The sequence below is a fragment of the Corvus hawaiiensis genome, chromosome 1 (genome assembly GCF_020740725.1).
Source record: "Corvus hawaiiensis isolate bCorHaw1 chromosome 1, bCorHaw1.pri.cur, whole genome shotgun sequence".
NCBI lineage: Eukaryota > Metazoa > Chordata > Aves > Passeriformes > Corvidae > Corvus > Corvus hawaiiensis.
In genome coordinates, this window is record NC_063213.1 from 68,525,007 (window position 1) to 68,537,744 (window position 12,738).

Sequence of the window (12,738 nt, forward strand, 5' to 3'; positions counted from 1 at the left end):
CATTAAAACAGGTTGTTTCAGTGCAGTGGTTGCTGCATTTCAATGTCAGCTACAGTAATTTCATGCATCACACATGCACACCCTCAAATCTGAAATGTGCTCTTGGATACTTGGGACTACCAAGACTCTTTAAAAATATGTCATTACCATAATCATTACTTATGTAACAATTTTCTCTTTTCCATTTGCAATGCTGTTTTTGAATAGTGCCACTGGCCCTTTCCATGACTATTAGACAAACTCTACAGTTTTTTTCTTAGTTCTTACAGTTAATCTTTTTGCTCAGTTTTATCTCCTTGTTACCCCCTAAATTTAAAACCAGACAAAACTCATTACAGACAGTATTATATCCTAGGAGCTAGAAATGGAAAGGATCTATTAGATCATCACTCCATCCTCCAGCCAATTTACACCTGCTCCCTGGATTACCTTCCCTAATGTTTTGTCCAGTCTGGCTTTAAAAAGGGCAAAGCAGTTGGGCTCCTTCCCTTTCCCTTGGGAGGCTGTTTCACAGCAAAATACATCTCACTGTCAGGAAATTTTACCTTACATTCAGTCTGACTGTCACACCATTAGCCCTCGTTATATCCCTGCATGTCACACCAAGAATTCCGCTCTCATGCTCGGGAGAGTGGGAGGCTGTTCGTGCTCATCAGAGCGCTGCATGTCTCACAAACCACACACTTGTTAGTCATTCCTGAGCTGGGCTCTGCAGCAGTTTTATTTGAACTCATCTACCTGTGCTTCCACCTTTCCTGATCAACTCTGTCACTCTCCTCCAGAAACTTCCCAGATTTGTCAGTACCTCTCTGGCCTGGTGTTGACTGTACCGGTAATTTTGGAATATGGGACACCAGGCAAAACTAGATGGCAAAGCATACGTTCTTTTCAACACAGCTTAGCTAAACTCAGCTTCTTACCACAGAAGTTCACATGGGTACAAGGGGAAACAGAATTAGTGAATGCAAGAAAAATAATGCATTGAGAGCTCCTACATCTACAATCTTGTATGTAAGAGCCTGGACTGCCAAGCTATGCTCATCATATTGAGACAAGAACAAAATGTTATTTGATAACTTGATGAAATGCTTTCACGTACACTTGCCAGCCTTTCACAAGAGGAAATGTATTTCAGACACCACCACGTGAATCTCAGCTCTCATGGCACCCCGATGCCAGCACTGGGGGTGCGCACTTGGCCTTGGTGCAGGGAAGGACCAGAGGAAGCAGGGGCACTGCTGTTCTCAGCACTCTCATGTCTGGAGAAATGCCCTGCAGGGCTAAGCCTTACCACTAAGCATTTCATCCCCTTCCTTAGAGCAGGTCCAAGGTGCCCAGGAGCTCTTGACTGGGAAAATGAAATCTTCTGGAAGACCAGGCATGCTAAAGCCCCAGGCAGAAACCGTGTAGCTCCTGACACAATTTCAGTACACACACCAGAGATCCTCGCAGAAGGCACACACACAGAGGACCAAGGTGCTGTGAATGTGCTGCCAATTGCTTCCTCAGCCTCACTCAACGTGCACTTTGAAAAGAAGAGGGTGGAAGTATTGGGAAAATTAGATGCCTGGTGACCCTCCTTGCCTCACAGTTTCCTTCTTTCATCCTTTGTCTCTCAGTCACTGTAACACTTCTGGTGGCGAAAGCTTCCAGTGTAATGCATTAAATGCCACTGCAATGCAGAGAAGCAGAGAAATGGGGCCTAATCCTAATCCAGTGCTGCAAGGATCACGTACAGCACCAAGGTCCTCCCCTCATTCCTGAGGGCACGTGCCACCTGCAGAATGGGGCTCAGGTACTGCATCAGAAATCTGTGAGACCAGGCAAACCCTTCAGTTTCTCCAGCCTTCAGTTCATGTTTCTGATAAATGTGTATCATTTGATCTTCATTGCAAAAATGTTTCAAGATCCATAAGATCTTGTAGGAAAGCTCAGGGTTACAGTCACTATTAAGAAAAAGTCCCACATTTATGGTCAGATTTGTCCCTCCCTTTTAGGTCTGCCACTGAGTGGGAGGGTTTAATAACAAGCTGTTCTACCCCATTAACAGGGTGTGCTTTTCCAGAGAGCTTTCTGGACAGAGTCCCATACAGGATGCTCTGGTTTTTCTTACAAAATAACTCAATGGAAGGTAATGGTAGGAAAGCCACTGGGATCACCATGGGCCATGGTGATCCCAGTGTTTGGCTCAACATTTGGACTGTAGAGGTGGTTTCCAGGTGGAGATGGCCATGCATGATGCCACCTGCATCTACACTGGAAAAATCACCTTTTCCCTGCCAGCATGGAACAGTTGCTCTCTGAATGCAAGGCCAACTGTCCCACATGGATCATTTCACATCTACTTCCCTCTGGGAAATGTCACTACTTTTCTTCCTGTCAACCATGTCTCCACTGGAACATCAGCGCTAGGAGAGGCACTCTTCCAGCTGACTTCCTTCAAAGCCCAGAGAAGGGGATAGCAATCAACAGACCCTGTAGGTTAAGAGCCACTTTCCCCTCTTTGCCCCATCCTATGCAGAGCCAGAGCACCAGGCACAGAAGGTGTTAGGGAATAAGCAGAGAAGGCACAGCCAACGACTCCAGATGTGTGACCAAACAGAAAGGAAGCCATAAAACTACCAGGCAATTTTCCAAACACGAATGAAAGAGCGTTCAGTGGAAAAGCTGTCCTCTGTTGGAGCCTCACAAGCTGCACTGATGTGGAAATGCTACCATTGCACAAACCTGCTGTCTAGTAAAGATCAAACCTGACTTCTCTGCATAATTTTTAAGAGGCTAGATATTTTTTTTTTGTCATTATGGCAGGACATTTAAGTAATTCAAACTTCTTTTATAAAGTTGGCCTTTCTATTAAGTCACCTTTCTTCCCTGGAGGCGGAAAAAGACCTGCATTGTCACCAGCAGCAGGTGTTGCACAGGAGCCTAAAACAGATGCAAAAAATTCCTTCAGGCTGAAAAAAAAAGTCTCAAGTGGGAAAGGGAGTTCTCTGCCCAAAATTTGATTGATCTTTGAAGGGAGAGTTCTCAGAAGACTGTTGGCTCTCTGACAGCAGGAGGCACCAGAAAGTATTGAACTTTTCTAGGAAAAAGGTGATTTCTGTGTATCGGAGCAAAGCAGCAGAGAGAAAAATCTCTAATCAGACAGAACATAGGGAACAACAACCCTGCTTTTGCATCCACAGCACAGAAATGAGACTCACATAACCCACTCTGATTTCATATGTGCGTGACAAACAAATAACATAGTTTGGTAAGGTTCTGAAAATCTTAGCAATGCTGGGCTGACCTCCTTGTTCAAACATAAGAAGTAATGCTGCAAGACCAGAAACATCAGGAAATAATTTAATTCTCAATCAAATTAAAATTTCTCTGTTTCTAGCAAGTGGAAAGAAAAGTGATGCAGGCTATATAGCACAATAACAGCAGCTTGTAAACATACAGAGAAGGCTGCTGTTATTATTTATCAAAAATATATTTGCAATCATTTTCTGGAAGTACATGCAAGGGACCATGCTGGGCATCATGTTCTTACTAATACACCTGAACTTTCAGTCAGGATACATCTTATTATGCCTTCCTTGCAGCCCTGCTATTTTTCTGTCTCCTTGCTCAAGGAAGCAAGGCTGTGTGCAATGGAGATGGATGTTCAGGCTTCCACTGCCAGTCACCTTCACTGACTTTTGAATCCAAATGCATCCATGCTGGACTTCAAGTGAGGGTCTCTGAGGCATGATGTTCTGGCAAGCTTTGGAAAAAACAGCAGCTGAGAAGAGACACCCAAGCATTAACACACATACTCGGGGAGCATTGATCTGTTTTTCTTGGCCCCAGCGTGAAAACGTTCTGAGCAAGCTTCTGGCAAGGCAGGGGGTAGTGACTGGGGCACTGTGGTAGAAAGGGGAGAAGAGCTGAGGTCAGGAGTCATGGGAGGGAGATTAACCAGAATTTAGGAGATTGTCAAAGAAAGGAAGTGCTTTGGGGCAGGGCCCAGGGAGGTAGGCTTATGTGTACTGTGAGCATAGGACAGGAGTTTTAAGGCAATCAGGCTCCAACCATGTTGCTGTGGAAGGCATGACGTGTGCTCAGAGTCTCCAGTGTCCAGGCAAGAGCTTCCTGGTGGACACTGGGCAGACATCTCTGGAGAGCTGTTTGGTGATCCCAGATGGCTCTGTTCCTCCTGAAAGCCCCAGCAAGTATGTGAAACCCAACAAGAGGGGCCTTGGCGGGGGTACGGGTTAAGACTTTTGACTTGAGTTTGTCAATCATTCCCCTCATGATCTGGGAGGCACAAACGAACCTACGGACCTACACTTCCATTCCCACACATTTTACTCACTTCCTATACTGAGATCTGTCAATAATGACCCTATGAATGATCATTAGTTTCTCTACCACCTGTGAGTAAAGATTTGGCATGAGAATCAATAATTCCTTGAATTAATCATCAGTTACAGCAATAACTGATGACCAAAAAGCCTGGGTGTGCATGTTAATTATTTACTATGTGTCTATGCAAAGGCAGGCAGCCAAAATCACATCCGTGCCTTCCTGGAGCATGGTGGTGAGGAGGATAGTTCAGCACTTTGAGCCCAGGACATGAGTGCCTTGCTTCTCAGCTACCCTGTGATCGCTCCCTAAACCTGCTCCCCTCCCGAGAATGACACCAGTGTCACCACGGCTACTGAGTACCGGGTTACAAAATGTTTCAAGTGACTAAACATTTGGACAGATGCCTCAAGTTTGGACTTTCCATCCTGCACAGACATTGTTGAAATCCCACAAGCAGTTAATCATACCTGTTGGGGTCTAGTAAGTTTTTAATCCTGACCCCTGGCCTCGATGTGCCTCCCATCTGTGGATGGAGATGGGAGTAACCATTTACATGCATGCAGCGATTCTGCTGAAAAATGGCTGCACAGGCAGCACATGGTGAGATGCAGCTAATTGATGCTTTGCTGCAGCAAACACCAACACAGCGCGTCTGGCTGTGGCACACGGGGAAGCTGCAGACACTAAAATAAAAAGAGAACAATCTACTGCCCATTTAAGTGGCAGCTGCTCCGGATGACTGCAGTGCTGCCCAGCAAATTACTGAGGAGGCAGAGGCGCAGTTCCCTGGACCGCATGTTAATCACCTGCATCCAGAGGGTGAGCACAGAGAGTCCCTGCAGTAACGCGGTGCGGGAGCACGGGCTTTAGGCTGTGGCATAATAAATCTCCCTGCCTGCAGCCTGGCACTGTTTCTTCACCAAAGTTATACCAAATTTCAGCAGCAAGAACTGTATGAGAAAGTAAGCAAAACTGAAAAGAGAAAGCAAGGTCATGTCAGAAGTCCAAGTAAAAAAGGCAGATTAAACCAGACTCTACTCAGTTAACAGTGGGCATAAATAGAATAACAGAGGCCATCTGACAAAAGCACGAAAACTGCCAAACATTTGAGTGCATCAGATGTTAATGATGATCAAACCTTATACAACACATTCTGGAGAAGTCAGTGCCTTTACCCAGCATATGTCCATGCTCTGTGTTGAACTGCAATTGTCTCCTCTGAGATACTCAGCTTAAAAGTCTGATGCAATTGTACCAACATTTAAAGCAAGTAATAAATACCAAAGACTGGTTTCTTGTGTCCCCTACAAATCTGTTCAAGGATCTCACAAGACTGCTTCAGTTTTGGTTGCCCTTCAGAGACAATGTTCATGTATCTTAAAATTTGATCAGGAGGTGTGTAATTAGTCAATATGGCCTGTTCTACACAGAAAGCAAATCTGTTTTACAGAAACAGACATCTCTGAGCAAAGACACACAGCAGACAGTAGCTGAAGAGAGCTCTGAGCTTTAAAAATATGGCTACTTATTTCAGAGCTGAAGTACAAACCCATTTTCTCTCCCAGATGGTAACAATTTGGATGGAGATAGTTCAGCAATACCAACTAGCAAGCCTCAAATACCCAGCACAATCATTTTATATGCTCACACTGAATCTGACAGAATGTCCTTGTGCATAAAACTGCTTCTGTGTGTGTTTGGGGTGGTAGTGGCAACACAGAGTGCTTTCTGACCTTGGCTTAACCAATGAGCTCCAGTGAACCTTCAGTCAACCCACAGTGAAGACAAGGTTCTTTAGTTTTGCCCAAATATGAACTCAATGAGACAGACATAATTCTGCTTTTCAGGGAAGACTCCCTGTGTTTACTTCAATGAACCACCAAAGATTCCTGTCTTGACTGCGAGTTTCCCTGGGGCAGTTGAAATGCACCAATCACTCAGACAAAAACTACCAAACACACAAAAAGCCCACAGCTTTTTTTGGTTTTCATTTTTTTTTTTCAAAACAAAGCTAATCCCTGAATTATTCAAGGACTGAGACCAATTTGTCAGTAGTTGAGAAATCCAATACAGGTGCAGAGTAAGGAGACAGCAAATTCAGTGCTGCAGTACAGCCACCAGTTGCAGAAGGGACAGCAGTTAGCATTCTCAATGGAAGGGAAATGACCACCAGTGATTTACTAACATAGTTTGGATTCTCAGTAGAAAACTGATTTCAGATTTGTGCAACTGTTTGACCATGGCTGGCAATACCATGGCAGAGGTGACTGCAGTCTCAAGGGTAAAAACACAGAGCCATTTCCTGCCTATCTAGATCACACCACCTTTCATTGTAGCACCTTTAACAAGAACATCAGAACCAGGTAAGACTAAGTGCACTGTAAATCTGCTACCAGTTTACTGGGAAGATCCCAAACTGAGTGTTAAAGCTAAATCTTTAGTCTTTCAAGAATCACAGAATCACAGTAGGAACAAAACCAGCATTTAGAACATTTAAACAGTACATACTGTTCAGTCACACAAATCTCCAGCCAGTACTCCTGTAGCTTCTTTTGCTACAATTGAGTTTTTTCTCTTGTATTAAAGGATGTTGATATAAAACCCAGAGGCACACAAAAACACACACAGAAGTAGCCAAGAAAAACAAGAAGCAGTGCATTGTGCCTGTCAGTAGTCAGTCAGCATACCCATTAATTACTCAAATGCTGCTCCCCTTAATATTTCCACATGGCATGGTATCACTTTGATATTTGTGAACTCATCCCCCTTTACTATACTTGTAGCTCATCCAAGGTTGGGGAATATTCATGAGACAGACTATAGGGTAGCAGAGACCAGCAAGGGATCTTACCTTGGCAGCGACGTTGTCCTTGGTCTTCAAGCCAGTTCATCTACCTGTGTGCTAAATATGTCTTGAGAAAAGCTAAGTGACAGCAGTGGGTAGCCTTTCCTTTGACAGAGTTGGTCAGTGACTGTCCCAAGGACCTTCCTCAGTCACACTCCCACCAGGATCAATCCAGTCTCTGAGGTCCTGTTGGCATCCTGTGTCTCTGACCAGCAGTAAAATAAATCATGGCTTTTACAACCTTGGGATTCTTACGAGCTCTCTGTTGGCACCCACAAGGGATCATATGACTTGAGAGTCTACTGCTGTCCATAGCAAATTTCCTCAGTAAAAATTAATGTCAGGCTTTGAAGGGGAAACCATATTTTCCAAAGGACAGCAGCATAAAAGCACAACACTGATGCCTTTTGATCTGAGGTCTGCTTTGCTACTTGTGGTGAATCTCTGCCACGACAATGGGTCTTTGGAGTAGATTAATCCTAGAACATATTTGAGAAAGGCGTACCTAATCTAAATCCAAGTATTTATATTCTGCTCACAGCCAGCCCATATGATTTTACAGGCCTTCATATGGTTGAATCACACTTGCTTCTGAAGAGGCTATTTGGTTTTTTAATCTTAATGGTTCATGTTTTTGCCTGAAAGTTGCTCCTATGAAAATTCAAACCCCAGAAGATGATCCCTTGGTGTCAGGTCATCTTCAGGGAAAGCTTTGAATTTCCCCCTTATCCTACTAGCCTGTGAGATTAACCTTTCTGTTTCAAAGGATAACACTACTCCACCAAGACCTGGCCGTTGCAGGAAGCCCATGCTCACTGGAGTGCAGTCCAGACAGAGAATCATAGAATTGTTTAGCTTGGAAAAGAGCTCTAAAAACATTGAGTCAAACACAGCTGATGTTAGTGACTGGATATGGGCTGAGCCTAGAACATCCAAACGGCCTTGCAAAGCCAGACAGGATGTCCTGTGGCTGCAGTGAAAAAGGCTCAATGTCCAATTTTCTCCTTGCTTTTCCCAGATTTCTATGTCCCCAAAACTGACTGATCAGAATCAGAGAAGAACTGAAGGATTTGGGGAGCAGAAAAAGGAAGCCTTGCTAATTAATAAATTAAAAGGGAAATCTTGTGACTTACTTCACCACAGATATTCTCCTGTTTTCCCAAGAGACTTTGTTCTTTCATACAGCACACAGGTTACATACTCTCTCCACAGGCAATTCCATCAATTAAGATCCACATAATCTAGTGCCCCATGTGGCAGCATCAATCAGGCCTTGTCTTGGAACAATTACTGCTCAGTGAAGTTCAGGAAAGTCCTCCTCCTCCTCAGGTCCTCACTGAGAATTCTGAAAAGGTGAAGGACGAAGGGGACTGAGAAACATCAAGTGGGCTAGGCTGTATTTATGGATCTTAGTAGACGATGGTTTAAAAATAACCAAGTAGGTTTTTTTGGTGCCTAAATGGCACCCATTCTTTTTACCTTGTAGAAAGTCTAGCATATTGTTTTCATAATCAAGTTATTTGGATAACACAACAGTGATTTAGATTAGGAGTTGTTTACACAGCTAAATATGTTGAGTAATGAAATTAAAATGAGCACTCTGCTTCTGTCACATCTGCAATAGTAACTGTCTTCTTACGGTTGAGTACAAGCCTGCTGCACAGATGTTTCTTGATAAGGTATAAATCAGTGTTAGATGCTGTTTGTTGCAGCATTTTTACCGCCTTCTTCCCTGAAGGAGGGAATGTTGCCTGCACAGCAACCAGATGTGACCTGCAAGACTGTATGAAATACCATCACAAGCCAAAACCGGTCCCATATTCCGTATCAGCATCTGCAATGGCTCAATCAAGTGTTTATCAGATCATTTGAACACTTCTACAGGCCCTAGCATCATACCACTGCCAGAATTTATTTATTATAACCTGCAATGAAAAAGGCAAGCATCCTGTAAAGCAACTGGCACTTCAAACAGCAGAAGATCCCATTTTAGTTTGCTTTCTTGCCTTAAAGGTCAAATTTCTGAGCAGACACTGCTGCCAGAAGGCAAGATACTGTGAGAGATCAAGGCAGCTGCTTTTCAGGGCATTGTAGGGAAGAGTTTCTATTTACTGCCATCCTGCCCTAGGTGATATCAATACTTTGATGGTGACAGGGGAGGAGACTTGCACTGGTGTCTATGCAAAGAGAAGTCAGACAAGGGAGCTTCTCCCCTGGTGAAGGCAGCACAGCTTGGAGCACCTCACTAAGCTCTGCTCAGCTCTGTGGGAGCAAGGGGATCTAACAGGAAAAACTTGCCAATGACCCAGCATTTGAAGACAGCCAAGCCTGGCCCAAGCCACACTGGCTCCTTTTCTGATGAACACAACACCCATGGGCTCTGAAGGTAAGAGAGCCAAACTTCACAAGATGTACTTCTTGGAAGGTTTCTTGAAGCAAAATCTGATATTTCTTATTTATAAAAAGAAAGCTGGGTGGGGGGCAGGATGGGTTTTTCTTCCCTGAGCTAACCCATGTCTCTGATTTGCTTCACTTGTTACACGGACAGAAGATCCTGTCAACACAGAAATAATGCCAAGTATTTACAGTTTAATGGAACCCAGGGACCAATTAACAACACAGAAAACCACCAGGCAGTGTATTTCTTATCGTAACAGGAGGGAAATCTTACATTACTGCTGTTCCCCCATTTCTTAAAATAAAGCACCAGCGCTTCGTCAATGATTTCTCAGTAGTAATGTTTATTACCTGCCAGTTTTACCATTGCCCATTTATCAGTCGCTTTCTATGTTCAGTCACAAAACCCCTCTCTCTACTTGTGACCTAAAACCATCCCCAAAAATAGAAGAAAAAAAAAGAAATAAAAAAAAGAGAAAAAAAAGAAAGAAGAAAGCAACTGTCCTTGGGGCTCCAGAGCAGCGTTCTAAAACCTGCCCTCCACCCCAAGCTCCCGAACTGCTGACTCCTCAATAGCTTGGTGGATGCGATGCACCTCATCCTGCGTTAGCGTCCTCTCCGGGTGCCGGTAAATGATCCGGTAGCAGTGGCTGACCTTCTTCGTCCTACAAAACACAAACCAAAAGAGGACTCATAAATACATGTGCCTACAAATGCAAATACATGAGGCCAAACACTTACTCTCTGGATCATTTTTATTTGCGGTCTAATTTTGCTCCTGCTGCTTGAAAATCACCTTAATGCTAAAATATACAGTTCGGAGAGGCGGGACTGAGCTGAATTTTAATTCTGGCAGAGGACTTTGCTGAAGTCCACCTTGTACCTCAAATGGTATTGTGGTGTGGTAGCTTCTTACCAGAGCAAACAACCCCAGGAGGAGGGCTTCTTACCCTGTGCTATGGAAAGTAAGAGACAAAGAAGAACAGGGAATGATGGGGGGGAAAAAGTATTTAAGAATTGCTGGCTAGGCAAAGACAAGTTAATGAAAAATCAGGACAAACCATTGAGTAAAAGTGAAAAAAATCTTCTCGCTCTCCATTGAAAGCAGGCAGGAGCACCTAGTTCTTGCAAGGGCATCTCTGTAATTGCAGTGCCTGTGTTACTGAATTTAAATGGCAGTTGTGGCATCCTTTCTAGTTTTGAATGGAGCCCACACAGCTTCTTCTTTCAAAGGTGAACACCCACTTCTGTAATAGAGAGAAAATCTGAGGGGAAAAATAATGGGAAACCAGAGAGTACCAGGCAGAAGAAGCTCCCAGACTGGCAGAACTCTACATTTAATGGCACACAAAGGCAGTCAGCAAGCTTTGGGTCATCTCTCCCCTGAAAATTGTTTCATGTTAGAACCACGTTTATGTTTATCACTGCTTGATTAAATCTAAGGTTAGATGTGTTCATCCACAAACATAACTCTCAAGATACTAATTTCAGCCTTAAATCCTACTAGAAACAGGGACAGGTAATTTTTACCTCAGAATAGCTGTTTGACACCAATTTTGTCCCACCTAATAAAGGTGGGAAGTTTGCCCTGCTCCCACTGGCAGTTTACAAAAAAAAGGCTTCTTCTAATTAAAGCATTCCTCCTTTTTTGTGTGCTCTGAAGATAAAGCAAGTTAAATCTGGCTGGAACCTGAAAGGGCAAACTGCATTTCATAAAATGTTAAGCTGACTGCAGTTAACTGCTAAAAGCCAGCCATAAGCTTTCCCTGTGTGCAGGTTAAATGCTTCAGAAAAGTGATCTTTAAGAAAAGAGGGGGAGGTGTAACTGTGGGGATGGTGTTGCTCTGCTCTGCTCCACCTCTTCAAAGCAGCCAAGAGGACAAACCTGGGGGAAGCAAGTAAATAGAATAGCAAAGATTTGGTCAGATGCTGTGTTGCCAGTAAGAAATTTGAGTAAGAGAGAGAGATAATGCATCGGAGCTCAGCAGAAACAATTTTCAAAACAAGGCTGGCAAATATCCTTAGAGCTGGTAGTATTTCAGTTTTTAAAGGTGCTACAGGAATACACCTGATCAAAAACATTTGCAAATTGCTTCAGCTGGAAGTCTGTTCAGAAGGTGTACAGTCACAGGGTTAATCCCGAAGTTTTGCAAATATTGGGAATATAACCCATGATGGAAAATTCATTACCATCGTTAAATGGATGTAAGCAAAAGTTTGCTTAATGTAGGTGTAGCTACAGCACTGCTTCTTCACTGGCCTTGGTTAAATGAAAGTGACGATTACTCCCGACTTAGGTGTTTCTGCATCCCCCCTCCCTCCATCCTAGTGAGTAGTTCATTCCATAACAAATTAAATATGGCAGACCAGGACAAATAGTTTCTTGTGGGTGTTGTGGAAAACAGTAGCTTTAGGAGGTATTTAAATCAGGAAAAGGTAGAGGTTGTAGAGAACAGTTCTGCTAGCTGCACCTGAAGTTAAGCATTGGTGTGAGAGAACTAAAATGGGAATTGTATTAAATGTAATTAATCTAGATTTAATTATAGGCAAAATTGAAGTTGTAACTACTAATACAACATGGCTGGCTACACATAACCCAACATAACATGGATGCTACACCATATGCTACATTTTTCTCCCACCTTTTAGCCAGGTTTATTTGCATCTCTGTTCCTAATTGGAAAGAGGGAGTATAAGGGTTCAAAGCTATTTCAATAAAAGACACACTGCAAGTTTCAAGCCTTAAGCATTGTTTCCAGAGTGCCATTACTAACTTTTCAAGGGAGATGGGGAAGAACATTTATTGGCTCTTCCCTCCCCTAATACTTCCCCTGCTCCCAAATAAAGTACTAAGACACTGCGATTAATCCCTGCCATCAGCTGCAACTGGAAACAATTATTGTCAGCAAATAATACCTTTGCTCATTCAGTTTCTTGCTTCCCTTTTGTTCTGCAGAGCCAAAGAGTGTTTGCCTACTTTAAAGACGGCTCTGCTAATGCCTAATGAAGTCTCTGCTGCATGTCGTGCTGCAGGCTTGTGATACAGAAGCAGTGGCTCTCTATCCTGAGAAATAAAATTTTAAGGCCAAAACCTGCAACAGCAGCTTCATGGGGTAAAAAAAGAAGGAAAAAAAAAGGAAAAAATTTGGAAGCTTAGCAGTGAG

General features: G+C 43.3%; 1 protein-coding gene across 2 annotated transcripts in view; it reads right to left on the reverse strand.

The window, feature by feature from the left end:
* Positions 1 to 9,746: 9,746 nt before the first annotated feature.
* FARS2 (phenylalanyl-tRNA synthetase 2, mitochondrial) overlaps positions 9,747 to 12,738 on the reverse strand; it is a 233,900-nt gene continuing 230,908 nt past the window's right edge. For both annotated transcript variants that reach the window (XM_048309888.1, XM_048309880.1), the window contains one exon: positions 9,747 to 10,239. In XM_048309888.1, coding sequence (XP_048165845.1) covers positions 10,101 to 10,239 — 139 coding nt within the window. In that variant the 3' untranslated portion in view covers positions 9,747 to 10,100. The remainder of the gene's footprint in view (positions 10,240 to 12,738) is intronic.